The following is a 22,842-nucleotide window of genomic DNA, read 5'->3' on the forward strand; positions in this document are numbered from 1 at the left end:
ATAAGACTGCTGAAAACAGGGAGGTAAACTCTGGCAATGTAGCAGTAAATGGTAGAACTTGTAAACTGAAAGTGGTGGGGACATGGGGAGGGTAGACAGAAGGAATTAAAGGAGACACAGGAGTAGCTAAATCATGCTCTTCTGCCCAGAGGAAGAGTGAGGGGATGTGAGAGGCCACGTGATCCTGTGATTTTCTCTCCTTGAGGGGATGGACATTCTCCCGTTTTGGAAATATTTTTGCCAATATATATTTACATATAGTAGGTCTGCATAAATCAGGGAACTGCAGATGGATGGGTATCAATTCCTAACTAGTACTTATATGGAGTTAGAATTTGGATAGGTAGTATTTGGGGGATAAGGTTAAGCTTTAACTTTTTGCTTATATATACTTTTTAAGTAGTAAGTTTTACTGCTTTATATTAATATATTTTAAAAAACTACATAGTTTTTATATTTTAGGAGGATATATATAACACTATAAATGTATATCTATATATCTATATATAAAACTATATATATATATCCCCTCCTAAAAGGAATGAGTACAATAGTTAGCCAAGTATATAGCTAAGAATATTTTTATAAAGGAAAGCAATGACTGGGAGCTTCTGCCAGATGTTAAAACCCATTACGATGCTACAATTGTTGTTACATTCAGTGTTCCCCGTGCAAGAACGGACAGATAACCAAAACTGAAGATGGCCCAGAAACCATCATCTGTAATAACGACGTGTGACTGACTCTTAAAGAGGAATTGCTAGAAATGGGAAGGAAATTCTTTTTAAATAAGTGCTTCTAGAAAAACTGGGCTGCTAAAGAAAAAAATGTTCTAACACTTCTAAATAAATTGCATATAAATAATCATTTTCAAAACCTCTTCTTTGACTTTTTGTGGCCTCCTCTGCTTACTTAAAGCCCCTTTCTTCCCTTTTGCTTTTTCAGCCATGGCTCTTGCCTCTTGCCCACATCATTCCACTAAAAGAGGTTTCAGGAGAATTCATGGTGAGGCTAGGAAGTCTCCACTTCCACTTCTGACTAAGCCAGCGTCCCTGTCCCTTTGCCCCACTGAGCCCTGGCGTCCCTCCGGAACGTCTCCTTGCTGTGTCTTCTGCAACTTCATTTCTGACCCGGTTCTCCTCTCTAGCCTCACTGAGGCTTGGTCTCCCGGACACTGTGAATGACGTGGGTCTCCAGGCCCCTTTCTCTCTCCCTCCTCTTTGCTCTCATTCACTCCTATGGCTGTATCCACTGTCTAAAATGTTGATCCCCAAACAGATATGGTTTCTCCCTTCTTTAACTCTCTCAGTATTTTCTTTATATGTGCCATGACAATTATGTTTAGCCTTATATTAAATTCTTTTTGGTTTCAGATTTTCTTCTTCCCTACACTAAATCATAGGCTCCGGAAAGACAGTGACTACATAGGTTCTTTTTCTTTCTAAATTCTCTACAGCTCTTAATATGGTGACTTGCACAGAGCAAATACTCAATGGCTACCTTTAATTGAATTAAAACTACTCTTTAACACATGAATGAAGTAAAAGAAACCAACTTAAACATTTTCATGGAATGTAAGTTGTCACTGTAGATCATGGAATTGTTAAAAAGCAAAATTCATGGAGGGACTCTGTAACCCCTCTTCAGACATACCAAAATACTGCTGTGTCCTTCACAATTACTTCAATGCTGGTTTCTAATGTAACTTACAAGACTTTGCTTAGTGTTCATACCTCTTATTGTCAAAAAGTCAAGAAACAGCTCCATAGTGATTGATTTTTATTTCTAAAATCCAATGAAATGATCAACAACATATGTATTTGAAATTTTTGGTGACAAAATTTAGAAAAAAAACTCTGATTTTTAATTATGAAAATAACATAAGAATAAATAGAAGAAAAGAGAAAATTCAAAATTACTCATGGTTTTACAACATAATGTAAGCCATAATAATCTGTGTTGCTTCCATTCTGTTTTTAGTATTTATGTTTTTAGTGTTAAATAATTGAGGATACCTACAATTTTATATTGTCCTGCTCACTCATAATAGGATATTATGTTTGATTTATATATTGCTAGGAAGCCTTACTAGTTTTATTTTAAATGGCTTTATAATGTTCCCATGAGGAAATACTTATTCATTGCCTTGTCGTTGCATCTGATATGGGGCTATTATAACTCTTTCTGTAATTAATATCCTTATTTATATTGCTTTCATACTTTCTGGGTTTCTTTCTAGGGATAGAGTCTCAGAAATGAGATCACTGGATTATAGATTTCATTACATTGTTCGTACTTTATTATTGTTATTTTTTTTTTTTGAGACAGAGTCTTGCTCTGTCACCCAGGCTGGAGTGCAGTGGCACAATCTTGGCTTACTGCAACCTCTGCCTCCTGAATTCAAGCTATTCTGCTGCCTCAGCCTCCCAAGTAGCTGGGATTACAGGTACCTGCCACCACGCATGGCTAATTTTTGTATTTTTAGTAGAGACGGGGTTTCACTATGCTGGCCAGGCTGGTCTTGAACTCCTGAACTCAAGTGATCTGCCTGCCTGGGCCTCCCAAAGTTCTGGGATTACAGGCGTGAGCCACCGCACTCAGCCTGTACGTGCTTATTTATTTTTAAAGGCTACAGACATTTTAATGGAAAGGATGAGAACTCCTTAGTTGTTGGATAAAATTACTTCCTTTGCTGGATTCCACTTAGCCAGGGAACAAGAATTTCTGGTTATTTTGTGCACCCAGCCCTTACAAGTACTGTGATAAAATACAATACGGCTAAATCAGAGTGTCTTCCTTTTTCAGCCTATTATTTAACCAGACAAGCAGACTGAGTGGCACACACAGGAATAATGAGGCTAAGGTTGAGTTGTCGATTGTAATTTCTGAAATGGTTTAAAAAATGTGGAGATCTGTAAAGGTTGAAATACTGGAAAAAGTTTTCATAGAGGAAGTAAGTTTGGATGAAATGAGACCACATCTAAAAGTAAATATTAAGAACACTTCTTTACTGGCTTAGTTTCCTGGAGATAAAATGATGATTTTCATTATTCAATTATTAATTGTAACTAAATTTGTTCCAACAACAAAGACTTAGAATTGGTGTACTGCTCTTTGAATTCTTGCTTATTTCGATTCTAAAATTAACTTCTGTAAAGAACCCTGTTGGAATCAAAGTCTTTTTAGAAACATTTCTTCTCCATCCCTTAATATGAAAAGCATGAATTTTTATTAGTTTTGACTGAATTACAGTTTATTTTTGCTTGAGACTAAACATCAGTTTTGTAAGAGTGCGTGCTGCGTCCTCTGCCAATGAGTGATGCATGTGTGTGTATGTCATTCCACAGACTTAGATTGAAGTGTGGACCTGGTTTTCCCTGACAAAATAGGGTGTTTTTGAGGCAGCTTTGAAATTTGGAATCTTTCCTCTGGCAACCTCACCTGTGTGTCAGCCAAAGTACACTGGCTGTCTCCCCTCTTGAAAGGACAGGATTCTGGTGTTAGATCTATAATTTCTTCCACGCATGGTGATACGGCCTCTGCTTTGCAGGAATTCAGAGATTTGTGGGAGAATCAGACGGGAGAGCAGATAAGTTATGATTTGGCACAGTGAACTCCGTGACCATGACAGTCCCGGCATGCTCTCTAGGCATGGTGGTGGAAGAATATGGTTTGTCTTGAGAAAATCAAGGTTCAGCTTTGCAAAGGGAGGACATTTGGATTGGGAACTGCAAGATGAGTTAAATACGTGAGATCAGGTTGGGGGAAGGGTGTGAAAGAAGGTGACTCCTCAGAGGAAACAGGATGCCCAAGACTGGATGTTTTCTGGGAATAGGAGTAGTGAGGAGGGCAGGAAGAAGGGGCCCAGGGGCCTCCAGAGGAGGAAGGTTTGAATGGAGACGCCTCGGCACATCAGTAGTATCCATGATTACCTATTTTCTGTATTTAAAGTTTTTAGCTCAGAGTTGTTCAGCTCTAATGACAAGCTGAGCAATATGACAAATATATTTTATATAGGGATTAGCAAGGCTTACAGTATAGAAATGTGAGTCACCAAAGTGCTATCCAGGGACTTTTAACACCATCTTGCTTCTCAGTAATCAAGTTTCTGTGAAGATTAGCTTTTGTCCAGTCTTGCTGCCAGAAACATCTCAATAGATGCTCAAGGGACTGAATGTCTTGCCATTTGAAAAAGAGAATTAACCAGGGAAAAAATTGTAGTCTCTCCACCCTCAAAAAAAAAACAGCCATCCATCCAAACAAAAACCCAAACACCAAAAATATTGAAATTGCTTATTATCTTGGGTGTTTTCATTAAGTCTGTTTTGTTGAAGACTTTAAATAAAAAATAAGACGCTTAAATACTTGGCCTAGAATTTGCTTCTCAGTCTTGTTTTTAAAATGTGATAGTTTGTGTGCTAATATGTTAGTGATGTTAATGTGTTTCTAGAGACCCAGTGATGATCATTTGATTTCTTTGACTTCAGGTCTAATGGAAATGTTTTCTAGGCTTCGGACACCTCTGAACTTTGGTAATGGCTGCATTTCCCATTCAACCAAAAGTCTTTTTTTGTCACTTGGCTCCCATTGATCAGCCCAAGGGGAACTTGTGAATATGTGAGTCTTTGTGTTGTGATAAACATTTTGAAGCAGAAAAGGCTCTTCTCTTTTTTATTCTTTTGACTGAGCCCAGGCTACTCGTGAATCAGTAGGAAAGTAAAAATAGAGACTCCAGGGAGAAGAGGCCGTACACACCCAGATGAAGAAGAATGACCAGATTGATGCTAATCTTAACATTATTTTGATCTTTTGTATTACTATACGTCCTGGGTTAGGGATGAAGAAAGTCAAGGAGGCTCATTCAAGTCCCTAGAGACAGAGGAAAATAAGACATGTCTTCGGGAGGCTGTATCCCACCAGGTGTGAGGCAGTGGGATCACAGCAGTGGTCTCAGAAAGGAAAGAAAGGCAAAGATTTGAAAGACGCTTCAGAAAAATACCCGGCAGAATATTGCTGATGGCTTGGCCAGGAGGGGCAAAGGATAAAAAGGAATTAAAGGTCATTGATTCTACAATTTGAGCTTTATCTGGCTCAATTACAGGTCATTTATTCTAAAATTTGAGCTTTATCTAGCTCAAATAAGTCATTAGCGTGAATATAGATAGGAAGTTCTGTTTCTCTTTTCTCTTACTTCCTTTCCTGCTTCCTGAGCCCTACTTCTTAAGGCGTTGAGAAAGAAATAAGGGAATAGCCCAGCAAGGATGATTTCAGTGCCTAAAGGATGAGTCATTGGGTGTGGCGGTCCCTTACACAACATGAGCTGAGTAATGAAGTGCAGAAAAAATTAAGTAAATACCATTCAGTTACTATTTGCTTTATGCATATTTTTCTTGAGGCTGTTGGGAAGTGTGGACATATCATTATGTGCATTCTTAGGCAAGATAGAATGTAATTTATTTTTCTCTCTAAAGGGTGGGGGATAGGGGTAAGGAGAGAGGGAGAAGGAGAGAGAGATGTCAATCTATTCATCCATCTTGGCATTCAGTGTAACACCAGCAGATATCCTACCTTTCAAATAGCATTAGATTTTTAGTTTTTAATAAAATTATAAAAGAGCATATGTTTGTAAAAAAAAAAAAAAAAAGGTACCAATAATGTAGAAATACGCAGATGTGAAAATCAAAGTAATCAAGTCTCCTGGAAGTAATCCAGTCCCACTTCAGGCATTTACATATATACATGCACTCACAGTCATTAAAAAAGAAACGTAAATGAGAAACTTTGTTTTTACTCTGCAGATTTTTAAAAAATGCCTCTTCTTTGTTAAATGAGTGCTGAACTCTATAGTTTTGTATATTTCCACAGTCAGTTCGGGTTCACTCTCAACAGCCTACTTAGCAAACACAGACTCTGGGATGGGATTAGGGGCTGGTTCAAATCCTAGCTTTTTTCCCCAGCAGCCTTGTAATCTTGGACTTTTTCCTCAGTTTCCTCATCTGTAAAATGGGGAAATAAGGATAGTGCTGTTGTGAGAAATAAATTAGACGTAAAGCAAGGAGTGTTGTCTCTGAGAATTAAGTCTAAGTATCACTCAGCTTCCCCTGTCTCCTTAAAGTAGAACTGAGACTCACTTAAATATCTGATTCCAAATCTTCACTTTTAGGTTGCTGATATTATATTTTATCAAGGCTATCTAGATATTTTCTGTTTCTTTTAGAGACTTAGAAAGCATTTACTATTGATTATCTTTCAGGCTTTTAACTTTCTGTTACTCAGGCTTTAGGACACGTAGGCAGAGAAAGTACAGATAAAAGACTATGGGGGACCTATGGACAGTGATCAGATGTGTTACTTTCTCATAAGGCATGTTTTTACAACAATCTAAAGTCATGAGTGGGCATGTGTGTATACACTCACCCACACACACCCGCGCTAGGAATCTCCCTTGCCCTGTTCCAGACTACTCCGTCTTTGCTTTCAGAGGCCATGGGAGCTAGAGAGTCCTGGATGAGTCATCCTGTTTTGCTTGTTTCTCCACAGGAACACACTGTGAGTTGTACAAGGATCCCTGCGCTAACGTCAGCTGTCTGAACGGAGCTACCTGTGACAGTGACGGCCTGAATGGCACGTGCATCTGTGCACCCGGGTTTACAGGCAAGTGATTCCATGGACTGAGTTTTCAAGTTTACCCCAAAGTCCCTGATATTGCAGATGTTAAACACACACACACACACACACACACACACACACACCCACACACACACACAGATCCATCATGAATAAAATATTGCGAGATATGAACACCATTACAAAATGTAAGGAGGCATGGCTTGGATGAAGATCTATTTTAAAACAACCCATTGTGTGTTGACGTTAAATGGAGCTTTTCTGAGATGGTTGTTTGGCGCCTAGCCTTACAAAGACTATCATTACTGTACGCTTCTTAGGCTAGGACCATGAAACATGAGAAGTGAGCCATTACATGAACACTTGAAAAAGGTGAAGGGTTAATGAAAGTTAGAAGATGAAAAGAAGGAAGGGGTGTGTCTTCCGTAGAAGCTGCTTTCAGCTGCCGTATTTCTTCTTATTGCAAGATATAAAAATGTCAGGGGAAAGTGGGACAGGAGGTGAGATTGGGAGGGGGTAGGACTGGCTTCTCCAGAAACCTTGGTGGCCACTGAACACCGAGCAGGACAAGCCACTTCTGGATTGGGGATTCCAGCATAACTTGGGGTCCTTATTCAAAATCACCCCCTTATGAGCTTCAGGAATTTTGTGAATCTCCAAAAACAGATGTGAAATGTGGTATGTATGTGTATGTGCTCAGGGTAGCCTCTCAAATGTTCATCAGATTCTCAAAAGAAAGTGTTCCATCCCCTGCTTTTCTGACAGAACCCAGGGATCTTGAAATGTAGAGAGTAAGACAAAGATGTTTTTAGAGTTTTCCTCAACCAACAAAAGCTTAAGGGTCACTTTGGATTGTAAATTGGAAGAGGATGATATATGAGGTGCCCACAGAGGAAGGTGGGCTCTGAAGCCAAAAAAAAAACAACACGTGTTATCACTGGCTAAAGAGCACCTTGCTGTGTTCACCTCTCCCCTGCTAAGCCACTGTGGCCACCTCCCAAGCCCTGGAGAATTTCACAAAGCCTGGGTCTCTCAGCCATCCAAGGGGAGCCTCATTTGTGCTCCTGGGAAAGGTGACAAAAGCCAAGATGTGGGAAAAACAACTTCTGATTTTCCTTCTATTTATCTGTGTCACAGCCTGTGTTTTCCTTTTGGCTTTTCTTGGGACTGAGAAGTGGGCTCATTCCAAAAATGATTCGCAGATGGCTTTGTTTTGCTTATAAACACATGCAGACATATATACTCACCAGTGGAAGCAAAACTAATATTAGGGAAGCATCCTGGGTTTTTTTTCCAGATATTCTTATCCCCCGAGTAATAAAAAGCATAGAAGAAAAATTAGAAAATTTAGGACTATGGAAAAAAAATCCCACTACTGAAAACCGTTCTACTAGGAAATAACTGTTATTAAGATTTTGATACATTCTGATATCCAGAGATTTTCCTGAAGGTCTGTGTGTGTGTGATATAGTGTATATGCATATATGTTTGAATATAAAAGGAATCATACACCTCATACTATTTTATAATTTACTTTTCACTTAAAAATATATGTATATTATAAATGTGTTTTTACATCAAGAATAGCTTCTGTTTTATCATTTTTACTGGCTGCCCTGTAGTGCATTATGTGAAATATTGTGATTTTTTAAAAGTTCCATCCACAATTCAACTTTTGGGCAGTTGAGAACTTTTCCCCATTATAAACAACATTACAAGGGATCTTCTTGTATATACATCTTTGTGTACATATTTTTAGTATAATTTTACAGAAATAGAATCCGAGGGTCCAGGAGAATACATACTTATTTCGAGATTACTCTCCAAAGAAGAAAAAAAAAACATTGTACCAGTATTTACTTCTACCAAAAGTGCACAGAAGCATTTATTTCCTTGTCTTGACACAATACTGAGAATTGTCATTCTAATGGTCAAAAATACCGTTTTATTGTTGTTTGAATTCATAGATCTTTGACTTATAGTAAGATCAAACACTTCTTAAATATGTTTCTGGTTAATTATGTTTCTCCCTTTATAAACTCTCTATTCATATTTTTTGTCTGATTTTCTACCAGACCATTCATGCTAACCTTTACTCTTCTTGATGTGAAATAGCCCTTTATTTTAAGTAGATAACATTTTATCTGACATAGGTTACACATATTTTCCACTGTCATTTGCCTTTGAAATGTGGACAAAGTATCTTGTTTTCCATATATTGCATTTTAGTTTTATGCAATTAAATATTGAGGTTTTGATTTCTTTTCTTGTTTCATGCTAGAAAGATTCTATATATCAAGATTTTAGAAATATTTTCCTGTTATTCTAATCATATATGAATTAATTTTACACACTTAGGTCTCTAATGCATTTGAAATTTACTCCAGTATTTTATGAGAAAACATCATGTTTTCTCCAGAATATTTAGCAAATCTCCAACTATATACTATGCATATACTCTTGAATATCTCAAAGACACCCCAAACTCAGCGCTTCTTCTCCTTTCCTTCTTTGAATATCTGCTAGCTCATCAAATGGTATTACTATCACTCCCAGCCATTCTGGCCAGAAACTGGGTAACCATTTTGATACTCTCTGATATGGTTGGGCTTTGTGTCCCTACCCAAATCTCATCTTGAATTTTAATCCCCATAATCCCCACATGCCAAAGGAGAGACCAGGTGTGGGTAATTGGATCACAGGGACAGTTTCCTTCATGCTGTTCTCATGATGATTAGTGAGTTCTCATGAGATCTATGGTTTTACAAAGTACCTGGCATTTCTCTCTCCTGCCACCCTGTGAAGAAATGCCTTCTACCATGATTCTAAGTTTTCTAAGGCCTCCCTAGCCATGCGGAACTGTGAGTCCATTAAACCTCTTACCTTTCTAAATTACCCATTCTCGGGTAGTATCTTCATAGCAGTGTGAGAACAGAGAAAAAAATAATACACCTTCCTCTTTTTCCCTTTTACCTCCATCCAACTGCTAAGGACTCCTAAAAACCTCTTACATCTTTTCACTTCTTTGCAGAGTCAGCACCATGCTGCCTTTACCTTCCACCTGCACCAGTGCAAGCCCTCCTATGTAGTCTCCTCACACCTATTTCCCCTGACTCCTAATCCATTTTTCATACTGCAGAGACCTTATACATGATCATCTAATCTTATCACTCTTTACCTAAAATCACCCATTGGCATTTTATTGTCCTTAAGAAAAAGGTGAAAGTTCTTAATATAATCTTTTTTTTTTTTTTTTTTTTGAGATGGAATCTCACCCTGTCACCCAGGCTGGAGTGCAGTGGCAAGATCTTAGCTCACTGCAACCTCCATCTCCAGGGTTCAAGTGATTCTTCTGACTCAGCCTCCCAAGGAGCTGGGATTACAGGCACCCACCATCATGCCCAGCTAATTTTTGTACATAGAGGGTTTCACCATGTTGGCTAGGATGGTCTTGAACTCCTGAACTCAGGTGATCCATCCACCTTGGCCTCCCAAAGTGCTGGGATTATAGGCATGAGCCACAGTGCCTGGCCTCCTTAACATAATCTTTTTTTTTTTTTGAGACGGAGTCTCGCTCTTGTTACCCAGGCTGGAGTGCAATGGCGCGATCTCGGCTCACCGCAACCTCCACCTCCTGGATTCAGGCAATTCTCCTGCCTCAGCCTCCTGAGTAGCTGGGATTACAGGCACGCACCACCATGCCCAGCTAATTTTTTTGTATTTTTAGTAGAGACGGGGTTTCACCATGTTGACCAGGATGGTCTCGATCTCTTGACCTCGTGATCCACCCGCCTCGGCCTCCCAAAGTGCTGGGATTACAGGCTTGAGCCACCGCGCCCGGCAACATAATCTTTAAGACCTGAGTGGTCTGGCCCCATCCAGCCTTTGTAGCCTTGTCCTGGGCCCCTCTGCCTGCTGTCCACCTGAACATACCATGTCAGGCTCTTCTCAGTTAGGTCCCTTCCCTCCATCTCTTGCCTCTCAGCCCCCCGCTGCTCACCTCCTTGCTTGTACCCCCACCACACCCATATATACCCCAGCAGCAAGCTCACCACAAGGCATTTTTTTCATGGGATTCACCCAGATCTCAGGGGCAGTGGGACTCACTGAAATAGGTTCAAACATCACTCTAACTGATTTTTGAAAACAAGTTGTCTATTCTATTCAGCCTGGGTAGGTTTTCAGCCTACAGAGGACCATAAAATAGTTCCTAAAGTCATTTGTGGGGTTGTGTGGTTAATGTGTTTAACAGAAAACTGGTCCCAGGAGATGCTCTGTGGAAAAAGGTTTTCTCTGGCCAAACAAATGTGGGACATGATACATACCATGTGAAGATTCATAGAGGTTGTCTGTGTGCTGGAGGTTCTCAGAGGGCTTACAGTAAAGAATCACGTTTGTTTTTATCTTTCAAATCTATTTGATCATAAAACCTTTTTTTTTCTTAAAGGGAACCTGTTGTGTCCTGAGAACTAGTGTTCCACAGGAGAGGCTGATAAAATATTAACTGCTTCCATACAAAGAGTATGGTGCTTCTGCTCTTGAGGTTGAACTACCTTAGAATAAAATACTCTTTCATTGTACCTGAGTTTTAGCAGAAGTTACACTTGGCCAGCTACTGAGTGTTCATAAGCTCTCTGCTTGGCTGAATGAGTGAATCAGGCAAATCATTGCTATATTATTAGATACTCAGTCCAATATCATATTTACCATATTAGACTGGCTTTCTTAGGCCTTCATGTAAAGTCTAGGGTGTGGTACGTGGGGGACTCTGTCCTCTCTTGCTGAACTTAGGCTTCTGGTTGAAAATACTCTTCCTCCAGTCAACTGAACAGAGAGCCTCCCTGCTCTTCAAGCATTGCATTCCTTCTGCACAGCTCTTTCCGTAACGCTCACCATCCTGGCCTAGGTCCCGTTCACCCTTCAGTTACTGTCCTACTTTGTGCCCACTTTTGTCTCCAAAGCTTTGCAATTCTGCCCCCTTGGAATTATCTGGCTGAGGACCAGGGGATGGAAGGAAAGAATGCTCTGATGTGACATGAATTCTCCAGAACCTGCTTTATTTTTTTTACTTGAAACCATAGACTGTACATGAGGTTACTGTACTTCAACAGAGAAGCCAAAGATTCTTCCAAGCCCATTGATGTTGTCATTTGAACAGCTGGGCACAAGTACACTAGTAACCCATTCCTTTCTCACCAGAGCAGGAGATCCTTGTGCATTATTAAAGGTGGAAATGTGGAAATGTTACTACTATATCTCTTTCTCTCTCTGTGGTTTTTTTTTTTTTTTTTTTTAAGAGGAAGTCTTGCTCTGTTGCCAGGCTGGAGTGCAATGGAGCCATCTTGGCTAACCGCAACCTCCGACTCCCTGGATCAAGCAATTCTCCTGCCTCAGCCTCCCGAGTAGCTGGGATTACAGTCATGTGCCACTATGCTCAGCTACTTTTTGTACTTTTAGTAGAGGGGAGGTTTCACCATGTTGGCCAGAACGGCCTCGATCTCCTGACCTCGTGATCTGCCCGCCTTGGCCTTCCAAAGTGCTGGGATTACAGGTGTGAGCCACCATGCCAGGCCCTCTCTCTGTCTTTCAACTCAATTATTTTTTGATATTGGTCTTTCAGTTCACAATAGAATGTTACAATTCCCAGTTCATTTTTATGGTAAAATACCATCAGTGCTTTAATTTCATTGACATTTTCATTTGAATATATTTGATGCTGAGCATCTTTCATGTGGTTATTTGCTCTTAATGTATCTTTACTTGTGAATTGTCTTTTCAAATAATTTGCCTATTTAAAAAAATTTTGGTTGTTTGCCATACTATTGATTTTGAAGAGTTCTTTATATATTTTGGATACAAGTTCTTTGTCAGATACACATTTGGCTCATCCATGCATTTTTTAATGGTATGTTTTTGGAGTAAAGTTTTCAATTTTGGTAATGTCTAATTTATGATTTGTTTTTCTATTATGGTTTGTGCTTTTCTGGTATTGTAAGAAATCTTTATCTACTTCAAGATGATGAAATTTTATCCAATGTTTTCTTCTAAAATGTTTCAAAAATAGGTTTGCTTTTAAGTTTAGATATAGAGTCTGTTTTGAGTTAATTTTTGTGTATGGTATGACTTAAGGATGGAAAATATTTTTCCTATGTAAATATCCAGTTAGTCTAGCATCTTATTGAAAATACAGTCTTTTCCCCATTGGATTTCATTGCCACATTTGTTAGAAAACAGTTGATTATATATGGGTCTATTTTTCTCTGGCTAGTTTTTCAAAATTTTAATTTTGAGATTATTGAAACTTTACCTGCAGTTGCAAGTAATAATGGAGAGAGATCCACTGTAACCTTCATCCAGTTTCCTCCAATGATAACATATTATAAAACTGCAGTACAATTTCATAACTGGGATACTGGTTATGAAATTTTTATTATTTCATTATATTATTTTTATAATTTTGTAATTTCAAGAATATCGAATAAATGGAATCATTTAGTGTGTAGTCTTTTGAGATTGATTTTATTTTCACTCAGCATGATTCTTTGGAGATTCATCCAGGTTATTTTGGGTCAATAGTTTCTCCCTTTTTATTGCTGAGCAGTATTCCAAAGTATGGATGGCCCAGAGTTTGTTTAACCAGTCCCCTGTTGAAAGGAATCTGGATTGTTTTCAGTTTTGAGCTATTATTTAAAAAGGTGGTATAAACCATCATATATAGGTTTATATGTGAACATAAATTTTCATTTTTCTGGGATAATTGCCCAGAAATTAAATTGCTGGGTCATATGGTAGTTGCATGCTTAGTTTTACAAAAATAGCCAGAGTGTTTCCAGAGTGGCTTATGCATTTTTTATTCCCACCAACAATGTATGAGTGATTCAGTTTCTCTACATCCTTGCCAGCATTTGGTGTTGTCATTATTTTTTATCTGGGCCATTCTGATAGGGGTAAAATGATAGCTCAGTGTGGTTTCAATTTGAATTTCCCTAATAATAAATGATGTTGAACATCTTTTCATGTGCTTATTTGATATCTGTATATCCTCTGATGAAATGTTTCTTCCTGTCTTTTGTCCATTTTCTAATCCTATCACATCACATCAAGGCCACATACTGTCGATGAGATTTATGATCACTGACATTGATATTGATCACTTAGCTGCGGTAGTGTTTGTCAGGTTTCTCTACTATAATGTTACTCTTTCTCCTCTTTCCCATACTTAAATATTTGGAAGGAAGAGACTTCCTTCCAAAGTCAGTGTTGTGTAGTTGACACTCATCAAGAGGGGAGTTATGCTCTTGCTCTTTGGGGGTAAAGTAGCTGTATGAATTATTTGGAATTCTTCTGGATGAAAGATTTGTTTGTTCTCCTCCATTTGTGTATTTATTCAATCATTGATTTATATCAATGTGTTTATGGATATTTATTTTATACATTAGCTTATAATCCAATACTTTTAAAATTTATTTTTCTGCCCAAAATGTTCCAGCTTTGGCCAATGGGAGTTCTTTCAGTTGTCTCCTGTGCCTCTTTGGTACATCCCCATCAATGTGGTTAATTTTTTTTGTTGTTTTTTATTTTGTGGATAGTGTTTTGTTTATAAACTTATATAGTTCTGGCACTGCAAAATGATTCAGCTTCATCTTCTGTATTTCCTGCTCCAGTTCTAGAATCATTCATTTCTCCAAGGATCTCTGGTTTTTTAATTGGAGAATAGTATTAAAACCAAGATTTGGGCACTAAGCTGTGCTTGTTTCTGCTGGTATATCATTGCTTTTTTGTCCTCTCAGCTGACAGAGCGAGGAAGTACATGTGTATACTACCCCATGGATATGTGCTTATCCATAAATATTGTATTATGTAGTCATCTATATCTATATTAAGCTAAACACAATGATGTCTCCAACTCTAGTTTATGACAGCATGAATGGTTCTAGCCTTCTCCCCTTGCTTATTTGTAAACTCTTCACACCAACAACCAAACACTGGCTGTCATCATCCATCATTTATTTACTTAATTGCTCAATTCCAATATCCATGTATAGCAGTATCAGAATTGTTAACTTATATCCTTGTGAGAAACAACTTTATAAATTAGAGTATACCGTTTATGTATCATTTAGTTTGCATTTAGTCTTATCAATGCAACTCATTTCCGAATTTATTTAGGTCAGCTCCTCCCCAGACCCTTTAGTGAGGTTGTTGCATACATTAGTAATATAGTTAGAATCTTTTCTCACAATTTGCATTCTTTCCTGAGATTTTCCAAATAGAGGAGGTTCTTTTATTTATATTTGCTTATGTAAGTATAATTTTTTAAAGCATCATTAGCTGAAAAGGCTATCTTTTCTTCATCGAATTGCTTTTGAACTTTTGTTAAAAATCACTTGGCCATATTGTATGGTCTATTTTGAGTTCATTTTTTTTTTGATTTATGTGTTGATTTCTCAGCCTTTATTATATAATAACAGCTGTAGTTTCATACCAGCTATTGAAATTGGGCAGAATAATTCCTACCACTTTGTTTTTTCTCCCGAAGTGTTATAACTATTCTAGTTCCTTAGCCTTTCCATATAAACTTTACAAGAATCTTGTCTATACCTACAAAAGATTTTGCTAAGGAATGGCATTAAACTAGTATATCAATTTGGGGAAGAATCAATATCTTTACTATTTGGAGTCTTCCAATTCATGAACACAGTATGACTCTTCACTTATTTAGATCTTTTTTGATTTCTTTCATCAACTTTTTTCCCTGTACATATATATCCAAATATGTATGTGTCTATGCATATGTGTGTGTGTGTGTGTGTGTGTGTGTGTGTGCATTTTTAGTGATTGTAAATAGAATTGTAGTTGGTATCTATATGTTCATTGCTAGTATATGGAAATATAATGGATTTTTGTATATTTAAATTGTATCCTGTGACTTTGCTGAATTTACTAGTTTTAGGAGTTTTTGTTTTGTAGATTTCTTGGGATTTTCTACACAAATAATTATGCTATGTGAAAAGAGCGAGTTTTATTTCTTCCTTTCTGAGAGTTATAAATTTTACATTTTGTCTTGTCTCATTTGCCAGAACTTCTAACACTAGGTTCAGTAAGAGCAGACATCTTTGCTTTGTTTTAAATATTAGAGAAAAAGCATTCAGTCTTTCACCATTAAGATAATGTCAGCTGTAGTGTTTTTTAGATGCTCTTTATCAAATTGAGGAACTTTGTCTCTCTTCCTAGTTTGCTGATAACTTTAACCATAAATGGGTATTAAATTTTGTCAAATTCTTTTTCTCTATGGATTTACATGATCGTGTGTGATTTTTTCTTTAGCTTAGTTGATTTTCAAATATTAAATCAGTCTTGCATGCCTGGAATATACCACCTTGTCATAGTGTATAACTCATTTTATATAATATTTTGCTAAATTCTATTTTCTAATATTTTGTTAAGAATTTTTGTATCTATATTCATGAGAAACAAGTATTTGTTGTTTTAAAAAAGAAAGAAAACTATTGTGTGTTTTGTGAGACACAAGTATTTTTCATAAATATGAGTACAAAATAGTTTTTTTCTGTTTTTAAAAAATTATTATGTATTTGTCTAGTTTTGGCATTGAAGCAAAACTAGCTTCTTGAAATAAGCTGGGACATGTCCTTTTGTATTCTGCTTTCTGCAAGTGATTGTATCAAATTGCCATTAATTCTTCTTTAAATAGTAGATAGAATTTACCAGTGAAAGCATCTGGACCTGAGATTTCTTTTTTGGGAGTTTTAAAGTTATATATTCAATTTTCTTAATAGTTATAAAAGTATTTAAATCATCTGTTTTATATTTGATCAGTTGTGATTTTTTTTTTTTGAGGAAGTAGTGCATTTTTTCTAAGTTGTTAAATTTACCGTGGAGTTGTAATATAGTATTTCTATATTATCCTTTTGACATCTGCAGTCTTTAGTGATATTTTCTGCTTTACTTATGATATTGTTAATTTGTATCTTTCTTTTTTTTCCTTTGTCAATCTTGCTAGAGTTTTATCAATTTTGTTAATCTTTTTAACAAATAGCTTTTTGTTGCATTCATTTTCTCTATTGTTTTTCTGTTTTCAATTTCACAGATTTTTTCTCTTACATCTATTTCTTTCTTCCTTCTTTTTACTCTGGGCTGAATTTGCTTTTGTTCTTTCTTTCTAGGTTCTTTGGGTGAGATCTTAGAGTATTGACTTGAGGCTTTTTCTCACAGCTAATGCATGCATTTTAGTGCTATAAATTTCCCTCTCAGCACTGCTTTGGCTATATCTCACAAAGTTTATGTTGTATTTTCATTTTTAGCCAATGTAATGTTTATTTTTAATGTCCTCTTAGATTGCTTTTTCAATTTATGGATTACTTATAAGTATGTTGTTTATTTTTCAAGTGTTTTGAGGTTTTCCTGTTACTTTTTATTATAGATAACTGGCTTGATTTAATTATTGTCAGAGAACACTCTATGATCTCAACTCTCCTAAATTTGCTAAGGTTGTTTCATAGCCCAGAATATGGTTTATATTGGCATATATTTTGTGGGTCCTTGAAAAGATTGTGCATCCTGTTATTCTTGGGTGGTTGAGGTGCTTTGGAGGGTGGAAGTTCATGCTCTTTACGTGGCCTGTGGTGGCATGGGTAAGGGGACTTGCAGTTTATTTTGTAATGTTTGACTGGAGTGGAGCAGTTATTATCTATAAATTTTTTGTCTTGCTAGACTGCCTCTGTCTTGGTTCTTTGGTTATAGAGAACAGGCTTTCGTGGGATTTTTGTTTTCTGCATCTTTTGACATTCCTGGGTTGCTGCCTTCTCCAGCACCTAATCTGGAATATGTGAGACCAGAACTCAGAGAGCTCACCATGATGTTGTTTCTTGGGTCCTGAGATTACTCTCCAGTTTGTCTCTTTCTCTCAACTTCTTGGAATTTTCTTATGTTTATTTTATGTACAATGTCTAGGGTTTTTACTTGTACTTTGTGGGAAGGATAGGGAAAATATATCTGCTCCGTCTTTCCAAAAGCAGAACCTTACTCTGGCTGTTTTTAGGAGTTTTCCTTTACTATCATGTTTTAGCAAATTGATTGTGATATTCCTGTTTGTTCCATGGTGGGCAGGTCTATGCAAACCCACCCCCAAAGTCTGAGGAACTAATGATACCTACCTACAAAATGGCACAATTCCTTCACACTAGACCCTCCGATTTCAGTAGTTACTTGGTTTTGCTCTTCCCTCACATTGACTACCTTCTTGGTAACCAGAGTCTCAGAGGTACTTTTTTTTGCCCTAGCATAATTTTCCCCTCTGTAGGTTGTTTTGAGGCTGGTGACCAATGCTCAGACACACCCACATCTGATCTTGGTTCAGCCTCAAAACCCAACCATCACTCTCTTTTACTTTTATTTTAGCTATTGTAGATCACAATTACCAAGGGATTGAATATTTCACTTTTTCCTTATTAGTTTGCATTTTCTTATGCATCCAGTCAACCACCTCCCCAGGAGTTAAATTCCTAAGTTTCACTGATAACTTTTACCTTTAGCAACTGAGTATAGCACAGCTGGGCTCCATACCATGGGTGGTGACCACGTGACCACTGTGGAATCAAAAATTCCTCATTTTCCACTCTTTTATTCTTTCTGTTTCTGTCCACTTAGTTATACCTATATTATTTTTTTCCTGCACTTTGAAACAAACTTTAGCCTCTAAACTAGAAGATAGTATTCTTCCATATTAACTAGTATTTTAACTCTTTCTTTAACTCTTAAAATACTGAAAAAAATCTTGAAACTAGCTTTATCAAATATTACTAAAGTCATATAAACTAAAAGGCATTTGAGTTGGTGTCTATCTTCCTGATAAAATATTTGACCGAAGCACTTACTTTTCTTTAAGCCAATTAATTAGAGCTCTTTTATATATTTTGATGGGGATATATCACATACACATGACACATATCAACATATAGACATACAGACACACAGCAGCAGATTTTATAGATTTATAAGATTTTTCATTTGCCAGTTTTCAGTTTCTTTCTCCCCTTTAGACTGTCAATCATTTCCAAATATATGACTCTTAGGGGAAACAAGGGAGGAAATTTACATCTCAAAACAGAGAACTTAGACTGCCATTGTTATCTGAAAACAAGATTGCCGGGAAAAAGTGTCTTCTTTTCCACTCAGTTTCTTTCTTAATTAGATTATTGGCTTTAGGGTGGAACTCTTTTTTAAAAATGTATTACTTTTTTTTTAAGACATTGTCTTGCTCTTTTGCTCAGGCTGGAGAGCAATGGTGCCATCTCTGCTCACTGCAACCTCCACCTCCCTGGTTCAAGCAATTCTCCCACCTCAGCCACCCAAGTAGCTGGGATTACAGGCATATCTAACCATGCCCTGCTAATTTTTTGTATTTTTAGTAGAGATGGGGTTTCACCATGTTGGCCTCGGGTGATCTGCCTGCTTTGGCCTCCCAAAGTGCTGGGATTACAGGCATGAGCCACTGCACCAGGCCCAGGGTGGAGCCCTTTAAAGCATGCAGTTTGTGGGGCTAAACACTTGAGCAGGTACAGCAAAAAGGCAGAACTTTAGATACCTCAAAACCAAGGATCCCATTTTACACTGAATCCTGGATCTCCCAAAAGAGGGAAACACCACAGGATTGGACAGTACAATGCTTCCACAGTGTACCTCACTACAAGGACCTTCCCCTGAGGCTGGTGGGCAACTCAACACCAATTAACCCACTCTGCAATCAGCCCATCCCCCATGGGTGTCTTATCCCACAGTAGGCCACGTTTCTATAGTCTCTAGGTACCCAAACCACACTTTTCTTATCCAAATGCCCAAAGAAATGAGTATCCTTTTGTAGTAATAATCATTTCCTGCCAAGTGCCATCAACCACCTCTAAGACTGCATCACTTGCAACTGCCAGTTATTACATACGGCACAGGTAAGTCCTCTCATGGTATAAAGTAATCTCTGGGACCACCAAAAGCCAAACAGATCAGGTAACACAATACAGAAGAGAGTAGCATTTTAGACCCAAGAAGAATTTGTCTGCTTATAACTCTTGGAATTTGTTGGAAATAGATGCTTGCTGTTGCAAAGAAAAAACAGCACTGAGACCACAGATCTCTCAGCAACCAACTTTTACTTTTCCTTGCTAGCCATCTTGCCACAAGAGTACAACGAACAAAAGAAAACACATTTGGGGTTGTCCTTACTGCTGTGTCTGATCTCCGTTGGTTGGAGCCAGACCTCACAATCTAAACTAAAACCCGACTGGCTAATAACTTAAAACTTTTTAAAACAGGTAAGGGGCATAGGCTGCAAGCTGGGACATGCCTGTGAATACTTCCAGCACAGATATCTTGGTTAAAGTACAAAGACATAGACTATACTAAATGCCTGTAAGTATGGCATGTCTAACAGCTTACATAGAATAGGGCTTAACAGACAGTTATTAACAAGTTTATTCTTTAACAAGAAAGGAAACTTTAAAGAGGAACTTTTCTAATTCCTACAGGGTTCCATAAAGAAGAACAGAGGTACCTCCCCCAAAGAGGAGTATTTGGTGCCTCTTTTCTGTCCCCAAGGGATACCAGACTGTCAGAAATTCCTTTTTGTATATCCCTCATGTAGGTTCGAGAGTGGCAAGAGGAAGGAGGGACAGACAGATGTAAATGGAGAAAATAGAATTCATTTCACTGAGAAGTTTTACGGAGAGAGAACAGAGGCCTGAAAACAATGCAGATGTGTGTTTGACAATAGAGCTCTTTAAAAAATCTTTTCTGATTTTAATTCCTCCTCAACCCATGTTACTTTGCTTTTGCTGCTAGCTGGGGTCCTGTCCTCAATGGCTGCAGAAGTGATCACATTAGAGCAGGGGCTACTCATCATCCTTCCCTACTATAGTGCGACAGATGGCCCTCACTTCATAGTCACTCTAAACACGCTGGCATTTTTGGGGTGTCCCTGTACCCACACACAAGCATCTAAAAGGTGAGCCATACCACTCCACATAGAAGTGGCTGCCACCTGGGATTTCCCACATGGACGCTTCATTCCCTTTGCCCGCTTCTTGGGCTCTCAGCTCCTGGCCTGTCTCACCATTTGTTCCATCGTGGGCAGGCCTCTGCAAACCTGCCCCCAAAGTCTGAGGAAGCTGAAAGGCTGAATAAAGAAGCTGACATAACAGGTTTTATCAAAAAGAAATGTTTAATAAGAACTTACAAAGAGAAGGCTCTCTGTGTCTTGGGCAGTGGGGAAACAAGATGGTGGATCCCCAAACCAACACCATTACACTTGGGACCCAGTGCTTATAAACCACAGGGGAGGTAAAACAAACCTTGAAATGAATTAATTAGGTCAGCAAGTTACTTACCTGACCCACAAAAAGTCCATTTTTTTTTTTAAAGACAGTAAAATTCAATCACTCAACAACTTAATCAGAGTTGATGTGCAGGACATCCCTTCTGATGTGCAGGACGGTCAAAGTACGATAACATCAAGGTTGTTTTGATTGAAGGGCAGGATTTATGCTATCTGTTTTTGCACAAGGAATAGTACACAAACTGGAATCCTTAGAGGTGGTCCTGGAACTGGGGTTAATCGGAAGCCAACATGGTAGATCCGCATCCAAAATGCAGTAGCTTTGGCTTCTGCACTGTGGTGTGTGTGTGTGTGTGTGTGTTGTGGGGGGAGGTTCTTGGTATTTATCCTGTTTGTGGTTAGTTGCACGTCTTGAATCTGTGGTTATAGTTTTTATCAAACTTGGAAATTTTTAGCCATTAATTTATTAAACATATATTTTGTCCTCATATCCGTTCTCTAGAATTCTGAGTACATCTGTTAGACTGTTTAAAATTGTCCAATAGGTCAGAGTCTCTGTTTAGTTTTTTTTAAAAGTCTTTTTTCTTTCTGAGTTTCAGTTTGTCAGACTTTTTTCTTCTGTTTTCAACTTTACTAATATTTTCTTCTGCAGTGTCTAATCTACCTTTTGTTTGTTTGTTTTTGAGATGGAGTCTCACCCTGTAGCCGAGGCTGGATTGCAGTGGCATGATCTTGGCTCACTGCAACCTCTGCCTCCCTGGTTCAAGTGATTCTCTTGCCTCAGCCTCCTGAGTAGCTGGGGCTACAGGCATGTGTCACCACATTCTGCTAATATCTGTATTTTTAGTAGAGTCAGGGTTTTGCTATGTTGCCCAGGCTGGTCTCAAACTCCTGACCTCAGGGGATCAGCCCACCTTAGCCTCTCAAATTGCTGGGATTACAGGTGTGAGCCACTAATCTACTATTAAGATCATTGAGTTCTAAAAACAATTTCAGATCATTGTATTTTTCATATCTAAAAGTTCCATTGGGCTTGTTTTTTATTTTTCATGATTCTGTTCATTGTTTTTTATATTTTATTTTACATTTTGAACAAATTTCTTGTCTGCTAGCTCCCATCTGTTATTTATGAATCTATGTCTTTTGGCTGTTTTTCATGCAGTTATGGGTCACATGATCCTGCTTTGTTGCATGTCTGATAATTTTTGTTTGAATGATAGTCATTGTGGATTAAGTTGTTGAATGATTGAATTTTATTGTCTGTTTAAAAAAAGTAATGGATTTTTTTTTGTGTCAGGTAAGTAACTTGCTCACCTAATTAATTCTTTCAAGGTTTGTTTTACATTTTGGGGAGGTGAATGTAGAGTAGCCTTACTCTAGGGACAGTTTTGCCCCACTAGTACGATGTGATCTTTTGTGGCTTCACTGAATGTACTGGGTAATTGATGAAATAGTTCCACTCTAGCTGTGCAAATCTGAATATTCCTTAGTCCCCTGTGAGTTTGGGAACTGTTCATCTGTCCTTTTGTTTGTCAAGCCTCAACTTACACACACACACACACACTCTTCAGCAACAGCTCAAGGGATGCAGCGATTTCTGGTGCCCATTTTCTGTGTGGTTCTGTCTTCTGTTGTAGTCTTTCCTACAAATTAAAGCTATTGGCCTCCATGTACTCTGATCTTTGTCTTCTGAAGTCAGTGAAACCACTATGTTCTAAATTAATTCCAGGAAGAAAGCCAGGATAATTGTGGTGCTCAGCTGTTTTATTTCCCTTCTTGCAGCAATTACAATCATGGACTTCCTATTGTCCAATGTCTTCATAGTGGTTTTTTTTTTTTTTTCCAGCTATTTCATCTAGTTGTCTAGTTGT

The 22,842-nt window shown here is 37.9% G+C and overlaps 1 protein-coding gene across 1 annotated transcript in view; it reads left to right on the plus strand.

The window, feature by feature from the left end:
- Positions 1–22,842, plus strand: part of DNER (delta/notch like EGF repeat containing) — a 369,484-nt gene that overhangs the window by 318,576 nt on the left and 28,066 nt on the right. The window contains exon 10 of the mRNA XM_032277988.1: positions 6,541–6,654. Coding sequence (XP_032133879.1) covers positions 6,541–6,654 — 114 coding nt within the window. The remainder of the gene's footprint in view (positions 1–6,540; positions 6,655–22,842) is intronic.

Source organism: Sapajus apella, unplaced genomic scaffold, assembly GCF_009761245.1.
Source record: "Sapajus apella isolate SASKATOON/1434 unplaced genomic scaffold, GSC_monkey_1.0 scaffold10, whole genome shotgun sequence".
NCBI classification, from domain to species: Eukaryota; Metazoa; Chordata; class Mammalia; order Primates; family Cebidae; genus Sapajus; species Sapajus apella.